A 20,983-nucleotide genomic window follows, 5' to 3' on the forward strand; every position below is an offset into this window, starting at 1 on the left:
CTTTCAAACAAAGAGACCACATAAAACTTTAAATCAGAGTCATTCAGAGATCCTCCTCCACTATCCATCTCTATTCAACATGCAACAAGAGCAGACTCATGGAAGAACAGTTCAATTTCCTCTGGTACAGTTTAAACAAACAGAGCGTGGACAATGCGCTTCAGCACTAAGACTAACTGACACATGCCTGTGAATGTTATCAGTAGATCTGGATCTGTCCTAGCCTCTGTGTGGAGGGCAGTAATCCCCAGTCCGGCCCTCCGAGGGGTAAACCTATCCCCTCTGCCCAGAGACAAAGACAAGTCTTCTGCTGCGGCTGGGTCTGCCTGACAACTGAGCCTGATGGAACAGCCCTACAGGACCATCTCCTCCCCCCCGTACTCCTCTCCTCCCTCTTCCAACCCCCGCAACAACCTCTCTGCCAACCTCTGTATTCCCTTTCTTTCTCTTTCCTTTTCAGCAAGGTTCTGAAAAGTCATTCTGAGAGTTGAAAGAAAAAGCTTGTTTATCATAATTGTGTTGATCAGAACTGGCATCTGATCCAAGTGTCTTATCGAGTCCAGCAAAACATGTGGGTATAATAAGTTGAACAGCATTTGAACAGAAACACAACTGCAGAAGCAAAGCCGTTGATGAATCCTCTTATGGGCTCTACAACAGACCAGCGGCTCATCTAAATTCCTTAACAAGCTCTTGACTAGAGTCCTTTCAATCACTCTCATCCACAACAACAACATCTGTTGCTCTGCTGCAACGGGGCTCAAAGACAGTGAAGGGCCTTTTGTGTGTGTGTGTGTGTGTGTGATGTTATCAATGCTCACCAGGGGGCTTGCACATGCGGATCTGGCTCTGGCACTGCACCAGCGGGTGGAGGGGGATGAGATGGGGTTTCTGGCGGGCACCGAGGTAGCTTTGGCAGAGATGCCCGCGATGCCAGCGGTGGTGGCTGGGGGCGAAGGAGGGGGTGAGGGAGGCGTGGAGGCGGGGGAGGGCGAGCCACACTGCGTCTGGTAGCGGAGCTGGGTGAGGGAGGGAGGCACGCCCTGGTAGTGGCGCGTGGCACTCAGGAGGTCGTTGAGGATCTGCAGGATGGTGCCGATGTCTCGCCTGGGCCGCCCAGTGCTGTCCTGACAGTTAGGATGCAAAGTGCCTGAGGGAGGGTAGGAGACAGAGACAGAGAGAAAAGAGAGAGAGAGAGATGGAGAGAGTGTTACAAACCACTACAACTCTCCTCAGCTCCAATCTAACCACAGATAACACCCCCACCCAGTAGGACACAGCAGTAATCTGAGCCGCTGACAGAGTGCTATGCCATAGACTTAGAGTTAAAGCCTTAGTGTAATGGTATTGGCCCTCACTCACCTGAAAAAGTCCCTGAGAAGACCCCAGGAGCGTGGTTGACAAAGCTTTCGATGATGGCACCTGGTTTACGGGAGGAGGAGGAGGAGTGCACTGAAGCACTAGTGCCGTTGCTGGGGCTCTTAGCACAGTTAGCCTGTAGAGGAGAGGAAAGGAGACATCAGTCTAACGTTAGAGATAAACCTTCAACAAACCAACACTCTCCCTGCAGTGAGTGATAAGAAATATACTGCCACTGGACAGCAAGTTTTAGTAGTTGCATTATGACCATGAGATGCATGTATGTAATACATGGTCATGTAAGACACACATAGAACATGCTACTGAAATAGAACAGTTTACAAAAGCCATGAAGTGGCAGTGACTTGAAGCTGGTGTTGTAACATATATGTTATAATTAAGCAATAATGCCAGAGGAGGTGCGGTATATATATATATATATGTATGTATATTTTCTTTTTGGGGGGGCAATATACCAGGGCTAAGGGCCGTTCTTATGCACGACACAACGTCACAAACCCCTGAGGTGCCTTATTGCTATTATAAACTGGTTACCAATGTAATTAAAGTAGTGCAACTAAACATTTTGTCATACCCATGGTATATGGTCTGATATACCATGCAATTCAGCCAATCAGAATTCAGGCCTCAAACCACCCAGTTTATAACAGCGAGTGATGTTGTAAGTAAACCCTAATGTAAACCATGTCGTTCCTCGTATAGGGACACATAAGACTCAGAAGAAACTGAGTCCAGGGAGCTCCTTTTACTGTCCCTGACAACAGACCTATCCGTTACCTGCCCTGCTCGGCTTTGTGAACTGAAAGTGAAAACCTACAGGAGGAAGAGGGGGAGCGAAAAGGGGAGAGGTAGGGGGACATTTCAGAGTGGAGAAGTTTTTTTCATTGTTCTATGTGGCCTCTAAACTACACCAACCCATATCTGGTTTGTTTCTGAAAACTCATAGAGTTGACTTTAGGCGAAGAGAGAGAGAAGACAATAACAACCAAGTTGGTGGAAATCAACTGTCATTAAAAGAGTGACAGATAGCTCCTACCTCCAGGCTGCAGTGAGAGAGGCTTGCTGACCAGCAAGACGGCTAATGATCAACAAGACAACAACCTACACAGACTAACTCATTAACTCCTCTCCCTCTTTCTTCCCTCTCTTTCTTTCATCTCTCCTGGTCTCTGGCGAGGTAATAATGGTGTGTGCTGTGTCCTGGCCCGCCTTTGTGTAAGTGTGGTATGCACTGAGTAATACAGTGTTATAAAGCAGTAGGTAGGTTGATTGATTGGTGGAGGTCTTACCTCAGGACAGGGGGCTGCAGTGGGGGTGCTCTGGGGTTCGGAAGCGGGGCTGGGTCGACCCGGAGAGGGATGGTGGGAGCGACTAAACAGACTGCCGGGCAGCTGGGAGGGACGAGGAGCAGGAGGAGGGGTGCTGCAGTGACTTGAGGGGGCGGAAGAGGCAGACTGGTACATGGGAGGAGAGGGCTGTTGTGAGGGGGCAGGGGGAAGGCCGCTGTGCTGGTAGAGGGGAAGGGCACTGGGTGGGCCTGGGACTGGTTAGGATGGGGGCGAGAGTGGAGGTGAGAGTGGTGGTGGTGGGGGGTGGGGGCTCGAGGGTGATGCCCGCTGCTGAACCCTCCAGAAGCACCTGTGGACTGTCCCATGGTGCCCTCTGTACCCCCGCGGGCGATGAGCTGCCTGTGCTGTAAGTGCTGCCCTCCAGACTGCTGGGCAGCCAACTGCAGCTGGACAAACATCATGTGATCACCTACTCGCAGCGCCAGGGTCAGAGGAGAGCGGCCGGACAGGAAGTCACTGACCTAGAGACAGGAAGAGGAGAGAGTTAAGCTACCTAGTTCATGGACTATAGACTACAAAAACTCAGTATATATTGAATGCTTACGCAACATACATTAAATGCATACTAACTACATGTTTAATATACCAGAAATAGGTAGGTCTATACACATCAAGAGAAGGTCTGTTAGCTCTACATCATTGTTTTCCAGGCTTGGGGCTTTGTTAATGAGTTTAACAAAAGCACATGTATGGATGTGAAAGCAGAAAGACAGAAGAGTGCATTGAGCTGCATTGAATTTCCCCAGCAGAGAGGCTGGTATGCCACACTATCCCACCCTGTAATCAATCACTGCCCTGGACACTGAAACACAGGGTTATTAACATTTGCTGGGGGGTGAAAGTTGCTATTGGAACACACACACATCTAAACACACACAATCAAGCACGCACACTGGTGCACACATATATACCATGCCCACCCACTCCTGTTTCAAATGCCCCTATAGTCCAGAGTCTGAACTTCGTTCCCAGGCATACAAAGGCCACCCTTCTGTTTGGCCCCCGGCCTGAAAAATCAGAACTTCGATACAGGATGCAGCGTAGACCCACTCGCCCCACAGCCTCACGCACTCATAATACCCGATTGTTTGGTGGTCTGCGGCAGGTCTTGAAGGGCTGCCCATTTTAGGAGTACGAGAATGGGCCCCGGAGCCAAGAATGGAGGCCCTGACCCACTCACTCCAGGCCACACCACAGAGAGCGTTGTCACGACTTGGCCGTAGGAAACATAAGCGCCACACTGCTCCTACAATCTCCCTGTTGTCTCACCCTTCCAGGGACCTTGTTACTGCTCTGGTGAAGGGAGAGCATTGACGGGTCAGAGAGTTCATCTCCCCCAGGACACTGAGGTAATGACGTCTCAGGCTCTCCCCACATAGGAACAGGAGTACAAGAGGCTCTCAGCACTAACACAATGTGACGCTTATTTTCTGTAAGACTTCAACTTCAAGAGGGTGGGAGGAGAGAGAGAGAGACAGAGAGGGGGGAGAGAGCGAGAGAGGAAAGACAGAGAGGGAGGAGAGTGTGTGAGAGAGAGAGAGAGAGTGGGGAGAGAGTGAGAGAGAGAGAAAGACAGAGAGGGAGGAGAGAGCGAGAGAGAGAGCGAGAGCGAGAGAGAGAGAGAGAAAGACGAGAAAGAGAGAGATAGATGACAAAGTTGAGAGAGAGAGAGAGAGAGAGAGAGAGAGCACATAGAACAGAGCGAGCGAGAGCGAGAGCGAGAGAGAAAAAGACGAGAAAGAGAGAGAAAGATGACAAAGTTGAGAGAGAGAGCACATAGAACAGAGAGAGCGCTCCCTCCAGACCCATATGCCTTTGGAGGGTGCTTGTGTGTGTTGACCTGTTGTTAACCCTCTGAATCACCAGGCTCTGCCGTCCATCATTTTCCTCTTTCTTCAGCTTGTTTATTTTTCTATCGACCGCCGGCTTTCTGCAGCCACGGTGACCTTTGCACATTGCTTATTGACACACTTCGGAGGAGAGGAGCAAATGAGGGGGAGGGGGAGAGAGGACGTCACCCAACACAACACCTCTGTCTCCCCAGCATCTCACAATGAGCCAACACATAGGAATATAAATTGTAGATTGTTCACTAGTCCTAATCACATGTCATGTTAATATAGTGGGTGTTTCTCAATATGCATACTACCGTGCTCCACACTCTCATGCTCCGAGTGCATTCTCCGAGGCCATTCTCTTCAAGTACATTGTGAGGAGTGTGGAGAACGCATAAAACATTACATTTGAGAAGCACTTGCACTCACCCTGACGTATTACCTCACACTGCATCTCCCCATTCACTGAACCTTCTTCCAGCCAGGACAATTTCAAAAATAGCGACAAATCAAGATATACACAAAGCAAATATTTTACTTTATAACTAGCTATATGTGAATCGTAATAATGTAGCCAACCAGATAGTTTAACAGGCAAAAATGACCTAAAACAAACGTTAAGCATGGCAGATGCCAATTCTTTGTGGGTAATTAGCTAGCTAACAACTCTTTGTGGCTATCTGGCTAGCTAACAGTAGAAGCTAGCCAGATAGCCCTAATGACTTACAATGGGCTTGTGATCTACGCACACTACAGTGAGAATTGTAAGCAGGTAAACATGCCAAAATGAACACAGCATGTATTTATTGACGTATCAACATACAGTGGGGCAAAAAAGTATTTAGTCAGCCACCAATGGTGCAAGTTCTCCCACTTAAAAAGATGTGAGAGGCCTGAAATTTCTTCATAGGTACACTTCAACTATGACAGACAAAATGAGAATAAAAAAATCCAGAAAATCACATTGTAGGATTTTTAATGAATTTATTTGCAAATTATGGTGGAAAATAAGTATTTGGTCACCTACAAACAAGCAAGATTTCTGGCTCTCACAGACTTGTAACTTCTTCTTTAAGAGGCTCCTCTGTCCTCCACTTGTTACCTGTATTAATGGCACCTGTTTGAACTTGTTATCAGTATAAAAGACACCTGTCCACAACCTCAAACAGCCACACTCCAAACTCCACTATGGCCAAGACCAAAGAGCTGTCAAAGGACACCAGAAACAAAATTGTAGACCTGCACCAGGCTGGGAAGACTGAATCTGCAATAGGTAAGCAGCTTGGTTTGAAGAAATCAACTGTGGGAGCAATTATTAGGAAATGGAAGACATACAAGCCCATGGATAATCTCCCTCGATCTGGGGCTCCACGCAAGATCTCACCCCGTGGGGTCAAAATTATCACAAGAACGGTGAGCAAAAATCCCAGAACCACACGGGGGGACCTAGTGAATGACCTGCAGAGAGCTGGGACCAAAGTAACAAAGCCTACCATCAGTAACACACTATGCCGCCAGGGACTCAAATCCTGCAGTGCCAGACGTGTCCCCCTGCTTAAGCCAGTACATGCCCAGGCCTGTCTGAAGTTTGCTAGAGAGCATTTGGATGATCCAGAAGAAGATTGGGAGAATGTCATATGGTCAGATGAAACCAAAATAGAACTTTTTGGTAAAAACTCAACTCGTCGTGTTTGGAGGACAAAGAATGCTGAGTTGCATCCAAAGAACACCATACCTACTGTGAATCATGAGGGTGGAAACATCATGCTTTGGGGCTGTTTTTCTGCAAAGGGACCAGGACGACTGATGCGTGTAAAGGAAAGAATGAATGGGGCCATGTATCGTGAGATTTTGAGTGAAAACCTCCTTCCATCAGCAAGGGCATTGAAGATCAAACGTGGCTGGGTTTTTCAGCATGACAATGATCCCAAACACACCGCCCGGGCAACGAAGGAGTGGCTTCGTAAGAAGCATTTCAAGGTCATGGAGTGGTCTAGCCAGTCTCCAGATCTCAACCCCATAGAAAATCTTTGGAGGGAGTTGAAAGTCTGTGTTGCCCAGCAACAGCCCCAAAACATCACTGCTCTAGAGGAGATCTGCATGGAGGAATGGGCCAAAATACCAGCAACAGTGTGTGAAAACCTTGTGAAGACTTACAGAAAACGTTTGACCTCTGTCATTGCCAACAAAGGGTATATAACAAAGTATTGAGATAAACTTTTGTTATTGACCAAATACTTATTTTCCACCATAATTTGCAAATAAATTCATTAAAAATTCTACAATTTCCTCTCATTTTGTCTGTCATAGTTGAAGTGTACCTTTATGAAAATTACAGGCCTCTCTCGTCTTTTTAAGTCGGAGAACTTGCACAATTGGTGGCTGACTAAATACTTTTTTGCCACACTGTAAATTATGTAGTCAGGCAACATATGAGACGTGAATAGGCTAAATTTGATTCCGAAGTTGGAGTGTATTTTCTCTCGCTTCAGCTAAAATAATGGCCGCCACGGATAGCAAGAAATGTTGCATCAATGCATGCTTCAAAATATGTACAAACGGAGTACGCATTCGAGAGGTGCCCCCCATGCTCCATTTCGCATACTTTGATTTGGACTCATACTCCCACCCTCTCGGGCTCCAATTTGCGTGCTCAGAGCATGGTAGTACGCATTTTGAAAAACACCCAGGGACTGACTATGATGGTGATGATGACTAATGAAACATAATGGTGCTGTTCTTAGTAAGGGCGGGAATGGGAAAGCAGAGGACAAGCACGAGGTGAGATGGCTCTAGTAAACTCCTCACACAAAGGTCACCTGTGAGTCAACCAAGGGGGACAGGGAGAAAAGAGAGAGGGAGGCAGGCGAGGAGAGGGGGATGGAACAGAAGGAGGGGGTAGTTGATTGTATCCCTGACTGACAGCTGTCAGGAGAATGAGTAGGCAGTTTGCAAAACCCATCACACACACACACACACACCCCTTGAGGGAGTCACAGCGCTGTGTTTGATCTGGGTGGAGAAGAGAGAGGGGGATGACACATCAGCGTGGCTTTGCTGAGAGAGAGGAGAGAGAATAAGCGAGACAGAGAGGAAGAGCAAGGCATTCCATCTCCCTTTAAAGACTAATGTGGATTATTCAACTAACACCAAGTTGTGATTCATGATGCGTTTATACTGAGCTCCCAACTCCACATGGCAAACCTCAACTTAGTCCGTCATATATGCAAGCTCCACCTCTTGTTTTCTCTCTCTTTACATTTTACATCCCTCACTTCCTTGGTACATTTGTCACTCATGGCCCTGGCATCTCAGTCGTTGACTCATAAAGCCAAGTCTGATTCTGAAGTTTTCACCCAAACCCCACGAACGAGTGTGTCACACACACACACACACACACACACACACACACACACACACACACACACACACACACACACACACACACACACACACACACACACACACACACACACACACACACACACACACACACACACACCACAATGTTCCCATTAGGTAATAACTGAAAAGGCCACGAGCCCACATAAACAAAAGCATCAAGCGACTTAAGCAATGTCTCCATAACTCTCAGCCTGCCCTTTAAACCGCTCACTCTCAGGTCTTTGTGGTCCATGCCTTATTTTCCCACCAGAAATAAATGAGTAACCCAAATAAGACCCTGGGCTCGGAATTCCAGCCTGGTTCTGATCAGTCATTCCGCAACCGCATCTCAGATTGAAAGGGGAAGACAGGACGGGAAACAGGACAGGTTGCAGCTCTGAGCCCCGGGGTTGAGCCGGGGGTGGAGCCAGAGGCTGTGGACTGGAACACCTGAAATAGATCAGTCTTCGGAGAGATGGGAGGTAACGCTAACAGTTAACAGCCAGTGGGTACATGTTGCAGGAGAGTTGGTTCAAACGATCATGTAAAAACTTCCATGTCTCAGATAGCGTATCACTACCAAGAAAACCTGTCCGTACACGCCTTTCTGCTCTCCTGAGACAAGTCAGTATTACATTGATGTCAGGAACAAAAACATATAGGACTTCTAGAACAAAGCAGACAAAGAGCCTCTCTCAGAGTCTTTGAGCCTTTAACCTCCTTGGTGTCTTTACAAATTCCTAAGCCCTAGGAAGACAGTCGCTCCTGTCAGTCAGGACAGCTCCAGTAGAAGAGAATGACAGTGAGCTAGGGCCCCAGTTTTGTTATGTTTAGACAGAAAGGAATGGCCTCCTCATTGTTCCTATTGTCCTGACGCAGTGAGAATGGTATGCAGAGCGAAGAGCGAGGACAAACCAGTTGTCCATTTGTCTGACAAAAAGTGTACTCTGATCGGTACATTTCATAGACAGTGCTGTGATAAGTCAATGATAGCCTATCAGCTAATTGGGTGTTTGAGAAGGAACAATAGCACTATATGAACAACACCCAGTTCTCTGTTCAGTTCAACCTGACCTCCCACCATCTTGCTCGATCTGCCATTTTGTTTTGTTGTTGGGAGAGTAGCAACTGGGTGGCATTTTGTGTAGCTGTATTAGCAGGCTTTGGTTGCTACGCAGAGAAGGGAGAATATGATAAGCAGAGACCGGGGAGGAGGGATGGATGGGGGGGATGAGGGAGAAAGAGAGGATGTAGAAGGGGGGTGGGGGTGTCAGAGAGGTGATGATGAAATATTCAGAGAGTGTACTTCTGGATGCTTTTCTCTTTTCTTCCTCTACCTCTGGGGCTGACCGGTTTAGTTATTGGGGTCCCTGTGGTTCAAGGAACTCATTTGCAGGAGTTTGTCCTTTGCACACTAAGTGTACTGAGAGACAGGCAGAGAGAAGTGTGTGTGTGTGTATGGGGGGGAGACAGGACTGAGCTGACATTCATGAACAACTGAGCAGACTTTGCATCAGAGACCAGAGAGGACAGGGATCTGTGGGAGGGTTCAAGCGAAGGAATCACCCTTCTCCTTCAGCTGCATTACGGCTGAGAAGCTCCTGGTCAACCTATCAAACAGCAATGTGAAGGAGGGAAGGGGAGAGGTGAAATTCAGAAGCCAGTTTATTAACTCACCTATCGACCAAGATGTGTTGATCAAACTGGGAAACAATTGATACACTGTTTGTGCAGATTAGCGCTGGGTTAAGAAGTAATAACATGATTCTCAAAAGATAAGAAAAAAAATCTATGGCACCTGCACCATGCCCCAAATCCTAAAAGCAAGCCCCATCTTCAAAAGACCCCATCATTGGAGAGATAGCCGTCTGTAATAGTGCCTGATAGGAAACAGAAAGACAGCTGGCCATCAGTGAATTTGATGAGCTGGGTGAAAAAAAAGAGACAGAATGGCATAATGATCAGGTTCCTGGGTCCAGCCCTCCACCCCCACTCCATCCCTATAGCCCTCTACATTACCTCTGTTTCCAGTCAACCACAATGGCTTTGAAGGTTCTAAGGCAACAGACGCAAAGCAATCCACTTAAAAACTGAGTCTATTCGCTCGCCTTGCTGTATCACAGCACCTGCTGCTATTGCGAATGCGCCCGTCTCTCATACACACTCTCTCCATTCTCTGGGCAGTCAAAGATGGTGCAACACCAATGCACAAGGCCTATGATTCCAACTGATGAATACATTCCGACCTAGTCTCTGTGATAAGAGGAGGAGACAGAGAGAGAACGAGGGCCAGGCTTAACCACATGCTGGCTCTACAACAGGACAGAGAAATGAAAGGAGTGCAGATGAATAAAACAACATTTGGAGTAGATGGAAACCCCATTCGTTATTTTTCCACAGCGCTGAGATGTGGTAGCCGATAGGGTTTGTGTGTATTCTTTGCACACAAGGAGATGGGCTATCTGGGCTATCTGTTTTATCTAACAAGATATTCATGGCCTCGACCGCCTCCCAGACACTAGCCCAATCAGTCACGATCACCAAGCTGCAGGAGCACTTGAAGCACAAAGGTGGCCAGCCGATGAAAAACAATGATCGTCACAACATAATACACACACAACAGTATATTTTCACTGGACACACGCTCAAGAGCTCTTTCGCTCTTACTGTCTCCCACATACAGGAACACACACACACGCACACAAAAATGCACACACACAATAGGACAAAGAAAATATCAGCAAATCCATCTCCCCCATTTCTCAAGCACACGTTGATACCCCTCCTCTATGTGCCTGTCTGAATCACAAAGAGATTACACAGGTGCAGAAACACTCCACCAGCTTATTCATGCGTTGTCAGGCTAGGATTTATAGGGAACAGAAACAAATAGTCCCTCTTTTCACTATTGTCTTTCAATCAGTCAATATACAATTAGATTTATACATTCAGCTCCGAATTAATAGCCTTCATTTACGAGGAGAAATTACCATTTAAAGGGCAAGACTACTGCCTAAAAAAAAAAAAAGTTGATTTGAAGTAGGAAGACAACAGGCTGGTTCTTTAGATGGGCTGATGCTCTCATATTGACATGGTGACTCAATCATTTTTCAATTCCATCCACTCCCGAATCCTCAATACAATTAAAGAACAATGATTTCCAGTGGTGTCTGACTGGCTGATTAACTACCATCTTGATAAGGTGAGTATTGGGCAGGGGTCTGGAAAAATAAACATATTGACCATTTGCATTGAGCAGTATCGTACACACACAGGCCCAAACAGACACATACACATGTGCACGCACACACGCACGAGCACATCACACACATTTTATGATGTACTTCTAATATCTTGTCTAGAAAAGAACAGTAAAATATGACTATAACATGAATGGACCATATAGTTAATAGAGCTGTGACAAGACAAGGCCTTATCAGACAGAGCAACCTGCGATAGCAACGCTCCACCACCAACACACAAAACACTCCTCTACCTCCTGGTGACCTTTCCCCTCCTCCTCCTTATCACCCACACTCCTTCTGCCCATCGTCCTTATCTTTGAGTCCCTCCTGTCATTCCAAACATCCTCCCTCTGTGGTTCAGAACAACCTGTACACAACACGCTGCAACACCTTAAAACGAATGGCGTGACTCAGCAAGGCCATCTATACCTCCCTCCAGCCCTGCATTCCCCCTGTCTGGCCCGGCCCGCCATGCTCCCTGGGGGAGTGGAGTGACTGGAAATGACAAGAGGGGTGACCCAGAGGTGACTCATATATTGTTAGATCCCACTATTTGCATCTGTCCGTTTTCAGACACAATAACAATTCTGGGTCTTATTCAGAGACCAGCGTTGGCTGGTGGAGGAGGGTGTTGGGAGGAGGAGGTGAGAAAACGTAGAACAGAAATGTAAGAATGTACTCCGCAGGGACCTGGCCAAGACACCGCCTCCCCAAAGACAACATATGTACTTCCTCCAGGACAACATGGCAATCTTCTCCTCCCTCCTATCCTTCCAGCTGGGCTACACATTGATTTTGAAATGGTCTCGTAGCACTGTTTCACTCAATTGGCTCCAGCCTATGTGGAAAACAGTCATCGGGGAGACCTAAACCTAAAGCTTGACTCTCGGCCATTGTTTTGTATTGGAGGGTCGGTTAGCTAGGCAGGATTTGTGGATTTGACTGGGGTTTATGCTTTAAAAGTGGAACAAAAGGGTGAGGTGGGGGAAGGGCCTTGTGTGGGGGATGGTTAGGTTATCGGGCTTGGTTTCATACAAGCATCAATGAGCAAACACTCTATAACATACAAAGGACTGGACAATCCTTATTTTCCAAACTAAAACAACATCAAGCAATAGCAGCTAATGAAGCTGACTATAACCAGCCATGGTAAACATTACTCTTCATCGACATACCATATTTCTCATACACAGACATTACATCACTATACTCTGTCTGAGTCCAATTTCGAAGGGGCATTTTCTCATTCTTCCATCAACAGAAGAAAGCCTCTTAAATATCGTCCCATTCCGCCTCATGAATTATAAAGCAGGAATCAATTCTCCCTGATAGAAACACATCAAATCAGGTTTATACTGGCATTCTTATTTTACTGGGCTTTCATTCTTGTCTGTGCATATGAGCCCATTGAATGACTTACCAGGCAATAGTTCCACCAGCTCACATTCTTACAGTAAAGACTTGGAGACAAGAGGCGCGCTTGATGAAGGAGGAAGTCATACCAAAGTGACTCAAAATGACTATAGGTCTTAACTGCTGGTTACATACCATATTTCTCATACACAGACATTACATCACTATACTCTGTCTGAGTCCAATTTCGAAGGGGCATTTTCTCATTCTTCCATCAACAGAAGAAAGCCTCTTAAATACAGTTTGCTCCACAGAGATGCAATCCCAGGCTCAGCTCAACCTAAGCCTATCTCGGGCAGACAGAGGGTGAAAAACCAGCCCAGTCTTGATGGACTTTCAGGAGGTGGTGGCTTAATGGAGCTTAGAAGTCAGGAGAAAATTTGCCTGGGAAGTCAAGCAGAGGAATTAAGGGAGCCAGTGCCCTTGACAGAGTCCAGCCTATTCTACCATAGTCAAAATACAGCAGGACATACAGTCGACTGCAGGCAGCAGGCAGGCACTGGGCAGAGAACAAGACTTGCAAACCACAGCACATTCAAATGATAGGGCCATTGATGAGTTCCGATAATTGGCCTCCCTTTCCATAAAACACTTTCTTTCCTGCTCCACGAAGTCTGAAATAGTTCTCTCCCGGGAAGCCACCTGACTGGGCAGCGAGCTGAGTACTCCTCCAGAAGCAGACTAGAACCATTATAAGCTGGGCTTCTATGAACACACTGGACTTCCTGGCACATTACCTGATCTCCAACCCTGACCAGACCACACATATTTGGGGGGAGGGAGGAGGGTGAGGGAGGGAGAAGCTTAAGCTACCAATTTTCCCGAATGTTACCAGCCAGCCACTAGCCTGGCTATTTTGGAATGCGGGGGGTATCTGTTAATCTATCAGACACTTCTAAGAGCTCAGTGCATTGATTGATTTTTGATAGCCCCCAAGTTGGAGGAAGCGAATGGGAAAGCTTGTGTTCCTATTTTTTTAATTTTACCCGGTATCTGTAATCTCTCCCCAATCTATATCGTCCCATTCCGCCTCATGAATTATAAAGCAGGAATCAATTCTCCCTGATAGAAACACATCAAATCAGGTTAATACTGGCATTCTTATTTTACTGGGCTTTCATTCTTGTCTGTGCATATGAGCCCATTGAATGACTTACCAGGCAATAGTTCCACCAGCTCACATTCTTACAGTAAAGTCTTGGAGACAAGAGGCACGCTTGATGAAGGAGGAAGTCATACCAAAGTGACTCAAAATGACTATAGGTCTTAACTGCTGTATATGCCCTTTCCTGTTGCCTGCCTGCCTGCCCCCCCCTGAGAGGAGGAGAGGCGAGGCCAATAGGCCTTGAATACAGAGCTGAGGCAAGTCAGGGTAGAGACTGTTTGAGGTTGTCACTGTTGAATTATGGGAAAGCCTTGACTAGTGGAAACAGCAGTCAATGTGGGCCGCCCAGCGAGGGCGTACCGCATGATGAGAAAGGCGTGCTTCCAGCACACCCAACTCCCACCCACCCACGCACACACACACAAACACACTCACTCATCTGTCGTCACCACTGTGCTGTGTGCAGGCAGGCTAGGGGCTGAGCTCACACACACACTAACGCCAGGATTTCCAGTGAAAAATATCAGCGGGAGAGAAGCCACACTGAGGTTTTGACTTGCTGCTATGTGTTTTACCCGTATGTGTTTCCTGTCCTCAAACTTCATTATCTTGACGTTAGTAGGATGTAAAACTTGCTACTTCAAAAACACATTCACACAACCCCCAAATATAGGTGTGCTACTGGTCCATTTTATGTCAAGGTCTTATCTAACATTAGAAACATATTTTTACTGCAACTATGTGCATCACAGACTTAACAACACACCTGGAGTCAGTCAGCTGCTGAGAGAGTACGTCATCGCTGTTGTCAGTGCCATCGACTCTCTCACCCGCTCTGAGGTTGAGGAGGTGAGATCAGACCTGATCCCTTTACTTTCACTATTTATCATATCAAGGACTCACACCACTGACTCATATTCTTACTGTATTTCAACAGTTCCACAAAGGTACATCAAGTTTACGGGCACTATGTACTCATGCATGCATTCTATGCTTCCAGGAACTATAGGACACTATTGATCGAAACGCCCATCTGTCAATTTAATCTCTGTTTATGAGTTGCCTATCTGTGTTGGATTCGTGGAGGCAGCTCTATATGGTGAGGGGAGAGCCAGCCAGGGCTCTGCACGGATGGGGGTTTGACTGAACTCTCAATCAGGCCCATGTTGGGTGGGGTTTACCTGGGCTTACACACACACACACACACACACACACACACACACACACACACAGAAGTTGCCAGGAGACTAGAGGGTGTTGGTTTTAATATCCACAGTGGCCAGCTTGCTTGTTTATGAGGCTAACATTAAACATGGAAAGAGCCATGTGTTCATCAGCAACCTCACTCTTATCTTAGCTCTTCTCTTAAACTATTTTTGACTGCTCCAGCTTGACATGCAAACAGATCTCATTCACTTTAAAACATCATTCTCCATGTTTTTCCAGGGGCAACCTGTTTAAGTTTCACATTAAACCAGGAGTATTTCAAATCAATGATGTAATCATGGTATGATCTCTAAAGCAGGTATACTAAATTATCTATTCATGAAGGCCACTTAAATAAAAATGACTTGAAAGAGTTCTTACCTGAGTTTCTGTTAAACTCTCCAAAGCTTGCATCACTGACTGTTCTGGTCTTGATGCTTGAGACTTCAAAGAAAGGACGAGGAGAAAAGCATGATTTACTTGTAAGCCTAGTAGACAAAGGAGAAAGGCTTGTGCATTCACAGATATGAAGGAGATGAGACCAACACATACTTAATTACCTACATTAACCTGTCTGATATTAATAACACTTTTATTATCTTGAGGCCAAAAAACCCACCTGGGTTTATAGCACAACACACACTGTTGAGGTGTCTGATTATCCTTACCATTAAGCCTGCTTCAACTGTAGGTACAAGTGTTAACTTGCTCCCATCAGATATCCCTAGGTCCTGGAGTTTTCCTGAACTCAGACGCCTGAGGGGGAGAAAAAAACACCCTGTTAGTTTATAGACAAACGGACATTTTAACGGACTAATGCCTGCATTTAGGAACACTTCCGCCTATTTACTGGATAGCCATTTCATGTGTCATTCTGAGTGGTCCTTTTCAGGACCTCAAGTCAAAAAAAAAAAAAGAAGTGGAAAAAAGTTCATGTCATTTTCAGGTTGATGAATGATAATGTAATCACATAGACCACTAGCATTGTCACTTTAATGTCACTCTTCTTAACCGTGACTAGGCTAGTGGAAGAGTTGCTTTGTGAAAAGCCTATCCTACTGTATTGTACAGTGTGAACTAAATGTCACCTCTAGCTGAACAAAGGGAGTCAACAGCCCTAAATTCAGCTGTTTGGAGAGATGATTAAAAAAGGTACTCTGTTTGGAGAGATGATTTGATTTGGAGGCGATTATTCTAGGGGGATGTGGGATAGTTGTTATTTAAAAGAAAAACAATGCGACAGGGCGATTTGCATCAAGTGACAAAGACATCCTTATCATACCACAGCTCTTACATTGTCATTTAACGCACGAAAATCCGAATCAATTGAAAACCGACTAAAACAGTTTCAGTTGGCTTTATTAAATAAAACATGTGCAACACACGATTGTAAAGCGTTGTTAAACTATCGTCATATACTCAAAAGCTCCCTTTATCAAAATTGCAATGATGTCCTCTCCATTCATTTGGGATTGTCTCCAGGGGGTTTCCTCGTAATAAAACGTGAGCAGAAAACAGTGAATATGCGTTCGCTGGTATGCAAGGTGATTGTAGAAAGTTGTGTGTAACAATATATCACGAAAATTGAGAAATTAAAGGGATGCCTTGCGTTCGTCTTCACCTAACCTTCACATAACACTAACCATGGAATACAATGGCGCACCCTACTTGCGTATAGATAGCATCAATTAGATTCTAACCCCAAAGCCTCAGCATAATTGTGTATTTATTTAAGATCAAATATAATGGTCAGACGGTAGCTATATAAATTAAGTAAACATGCACCATTGCTCGTATGCATTTCATTCAGCAAATGCATAAATCTTAGCTGTTAATCATTTGTAAAATATATTTAATCCGTAATGGTATTTATAATGAACGCTGAAGGAATCGATGCAAGTATGCCCCACAGGTTCCTCATCAATAGACTACGGCTCCAACCCGTGACTGACCAGTTTGCGTTTCCATGCCCCATTCCAATACTGGTAGCACTGGCCAATATCGTCTTCCATTGAATATAGTGCTGATACCCAACCTATGCAATTCTTGATCTCCACAATGTTCTACCGTTTAAATAAATGCTAAATATTCCTGTAGACATCAGGGACTTTAACATAGCAAATACTATATAATGTATGCATATGTTATACCGTATGACAGTGGGATATACTGACGTTTATAGATGTAGTCTACTCACGTTTCTTTATGTAGAAGGGCGAGTCTTTCTTTTGGTACTTTGAGTCTCTGAGAAAGTCTTCTCTTCAGTCCTTCCACAGTCTCCTCCAGGGGAAGAGAAAGCTCGAAGCGTGTGCCGGTTGTGGAATGGATGTACAAATTCATGGAGGGTTCACTCGGGACGGCCTCGCAAGACGGAGCCCCGCGGCTGGTGCAGCTCCGGGCGCTAGGATGTTGGTCCATTCGATAGCCTGTTGTCAGGGGGGAGACAATGCGAGTTGAACGGGGCTGGAGAGAAAGAGCCGACCCTTTACGCAGTGTCCCTTGTTTTCAGAGAGAGAAACTGCCTGCTTTTCAAAAGAGAGAAAGAGGCTCTCTCTCTCTCCTGGTGCCTTTCTTTCTCTGTATGCCGAGAGGTTGAATAAACCCGAGTCCTCCCTCTTCTGATACGACCATGAGAATATTCCCAGAACTAGTCTTATAGAGAAAGGCTTTATTGCGCTTTTCTTGTGTATGGAACTTGCTCAAGAGAGGTTCCAACGACTACTCCAAATGTTCCAGGTTTTTAAACGCTTCAGATGTGAATGAATGCCAAGCAGCAATACAAGTATTTGTTTCACAGGGAATATGCCACGGACCATCAACTACGCAAATAACTATTGCCTTTCTGAGAGAAAATGCGCAACACATGCTATAGCTTTCTGTTCTTATTATTGTTTTAAATGCATGGGACTGAAAGCTGCCTTGAAGCCAAATACCAGACCTACAGAATGCAAAAGCATCGTAAGATTAATATTGTATAGCTATCCACTGGGCACCCATGACCACAGCAGCTCGAATGAAAATCGACTATGAACATTGCCTCAAAGTAGCTCACTTCCACAACGATAAAAAAAAACACTCACAGTCCGCAGATATTCTACCCAATCACAAGAGAAGTTATCGAAGACGCTGTTGATCTAAGCCAATGGCAAAAGTAGATTTACACCCACGTGGTGAACAGATGCCTCCCATTTTCTCTCCCACACCATTTTGTCACAAATAACCAATCGGCTTGAAGGGGGCCAGGCCTTGGCGCGTCAAGCAATAGGATCGTTCCAGCACTCAGGCAACTTTAGCCATTCTAATATATTAGTCACAGAAGATAATTCTATATGTGGTGGAATTTCAAATCCAATACCAAAGACTGCATTAATGAAAACATCCTACCTCATATTCTTACATAGCTAATGTATGTGGGTAGGCCTTTAAATTTAGGACTATGTTTTATTCTAGGTTATGCAGGCTACAATGGCAACAATGCACGTAGGTTGCACAATGCACTTAAATTGCCACATTGTCCATTTCCTATAACTATGTCACGAAATGTACTATACAATCTTGCGCAACTTCAGGTTACACACGTTGGGTATCATCGTCATTACTAATAGTACAGTGCTGACGTCATCTCCTTCCTTCGACTGGCTGCATCCAAAACCATTAAAGTAATCGCGCACGGTAAGCAAATTACGCATTAGATGGGGTATTCCCTTCATGAAGTGCGGTTCTTCATCAGCTCTTCGAGATGTTCTCGGGATAGAATGTACACTGGAGATGTACAGGGTTCGGTTCCTACGTCATGCAATTCCTACAATCAGCGTTATAAGAAAAAGTGGCAATATTGGCTACTCAGTTCGACACTATCCCCATGTTTATCCACTGACTTCTCTGAATGCACATACTATTTCTTCTGCAACATAAACTCACATACCCTACTTGGGCAACTGTTATACCTGTCAACCCCTAAATATCAAAGACATCAGTTTACTTAAAATAACTGTAAAAAATAACTGTCTCCAACCCCAGTTTTAAGCCGATCCTGAAAAAGCTCAAGTTGACCGACCCACGGGCTACATAGCTTTAAGAGAAAAGTTTAAAACGGGTCGCTTTGACTACTGTAAATATCGTAGCCTACATAGAAAAGTGCGAAATATGTATTCCATAAAGAGCAAATGTTGACAGAGTTTATGATAGGAGCTTGGGAAAAACAAGATACTCGCTCGCCATCCAGTGGTCAATGGAGGCACTTGGGGAGCCTTTACTTGTCTATTTGTTGTTGAAGATGTTTATAACACATTTCGAATGAAAAGTAGGCTAGCCTACTGGGAATTTCCCTCTGAGTACAGCTGCAGCTAACTGTAATCTGGATAAGGATATAATATCACCGACTCTGCACTTGGCATCTATATAGGAAGGTAGGCTAGACTGTGTTGTCGGTTTATAATTGCATAACATATGGATGGATGCGTGCTGTCATCAATAAAAAACAGCACATTCACGGTCTGCAGATAACACCAATTCCATTGACAATATCAATTTCATTATTAAGTCAATTGGCTACATGTAGATGCATAGTTTAGAAACTCTTAGAAGTTGGCAGAACTCCATTTGAATGCAATGCATGTAACCAAAACAAACGTTGAGACAATGTATCAATGTCCGCTATCAAATAGGTGCCCCAGGTGACCTTTTATAAACATAACAAAGATAAGAGTTATATGTCCAAATCTAACCCACTCAAATTTCTACCCTTAATTCACAGGTAGGCTATTAAAACTTTAGAATCATCAATGTACATAGTTATCAAATATTCACTAAGACTACTCTTAGGTTTGACGTGAGTCCAACGTTTGAATGTAACTTACCAATTATTGTGGCGAGAACTTTAAAGCTTTGCGATAAAGCTTGGATTTTTCCAACACGTTTCCCCAGCTTTGGCATGTAAATCTTCCTAAACTATGAGAAATACTGAAGTAGGCTATATCCAGATAGGTCAGTAGGCTATCCACTGTGACAGTAAATTCGCAGACAAATGTGTGCGTCTCGACTGTAGGAGTAAGGACAGGCTCTGTACTCCTCTTGCTCACTGCTTGAGATCCAGTTGTCCTAAAATGCCTGTATGACGTTTACCCACCAGTGTCTTTCGTATTACAAGTGCAATTCGGGAGGCGAGAGACCTTTTAAACGAGCCCTCTCAGTTATGGGTGGAGAGTAGACTACCGTTCTTGCTATGTCAGTTTGCCATTTAAGGTAGCCACGGAATTCTTCCTCACGTGAGAGTTCGTTTCCAAGATCTGCTGCCTAATTCGTTCTTCACGGTTGGAACGAATGCTCTGCCCAAGAGCATTCTTTCCAACGGGATTTGTAGTGTCTGTGATTGCGCATCTATTGTAGTCTAAACAAGGGTAAGGACTTTTATCCCGAAGAACAAAAACATAAATCATATTCAACTGAGTTACGACCTTAACAAAAAGTTAACGAAGTAGCGATTTCAGGAGGGGGTGTAACCTTCCACTGACGACAGAAAAAAAAACATCGCTAGGCAACCAGTGCAGGACAACACAATGCATGGATACAGCTTACCTGGATATACATAAAGGTTTATTTGGCAAGGAACCAGTTCTGCAGTTGATGACTTCCAGGTTGTTCTTCAAATAATGACAATCCTATGCCAGGAATCATACCTTGACAGTTATTACACATTAATACAAGTGATTCATGTCAGTTTGTGTGCAAACTTATCAATAAACCCTTACCTGAAGTCCACAAGTAGATGTGATACAGTAAATCGCTATGTAGATAGTAATGTTACATTATAAGTAGTTATATTCATTTGTGTCGTGTGTCATCATGGTAGCACACTTTACAAAGATGCCAATATAGTTTGAAACAGAATGATTTGATAAACCCAATTCATTTATTTCTTGTTGAGGCAAGTGAGGCTGAAGTGCTTCAATGATGAACCCATACCCACAGGCAGAGACGCTGCATAGATGCCTCTAAACGAGTCACAGTCCCAAACATCACAGCATGATGAGTCAGCCTCTCCCAGGACCAGACAGAGGGGAGTGG

The 20,983-nt window shown here is 45.0% G+C and overlaps 1 protein-coding gene across 1 annotated transcript in view; it reads right to left on the bottom strand.

Moving 5' to 3' along the window:
* The window catches only part of LOC115109259 (midnolin), a 31,862-nt gene extending 11,760 nt beyond the window's left edge, over nucleotides 1–20,102 (bottom strand). Inside the window, 9 exon segments of the mRNA XM_065009684.1 lie at nucleotides 822–875; nucleotides 878–1,150; nucleotides 1,363–1,495; nucleotides 2,670–2,866; nucleotides 2,869–3,190; nucleotides 15,299–15,361; nucleotides 15,586–15,673; nucleotides 17,115–17,343; nucleotides 19,777–20,102. Of these exon segments, the coding sequence (XP_064865756.1) occupies nucleotides 822–875; nucleotides 878–1,150; nucleotides 1,363–1,495; nucleotides 2,670–2,866; nucleotides 2,869–3,190; nucleotides 15,299–15,361; nucleotides 15,586–15,673; nucleotides 17,115–17,343; nucleotides 19,777–19,852 (1,435 nt within the window). The 5' untranslated portion in view covers nucleotides 19,853–20,102.
* Nucleotides 20,103–20,983: the final 881 nt, after the last annotated feature.

This window comes from Oncorhynchus nerka, linkage group LG25 (genome assembly GCF_034236695.1).
Source record: "Oncorhynchus nerka isolate Pitt River linkage group LG25, Oner_Uvic_2.0, whole genome shotgun sequence".
Classification (NCBI taxonomy): domain Eukaryota; kingdom Metazoa; phylum Chordata; class Actinopteri; order Salmoniformes; family Salmonidae; genus Oncorhynchus; species Oncorhynchus nerka.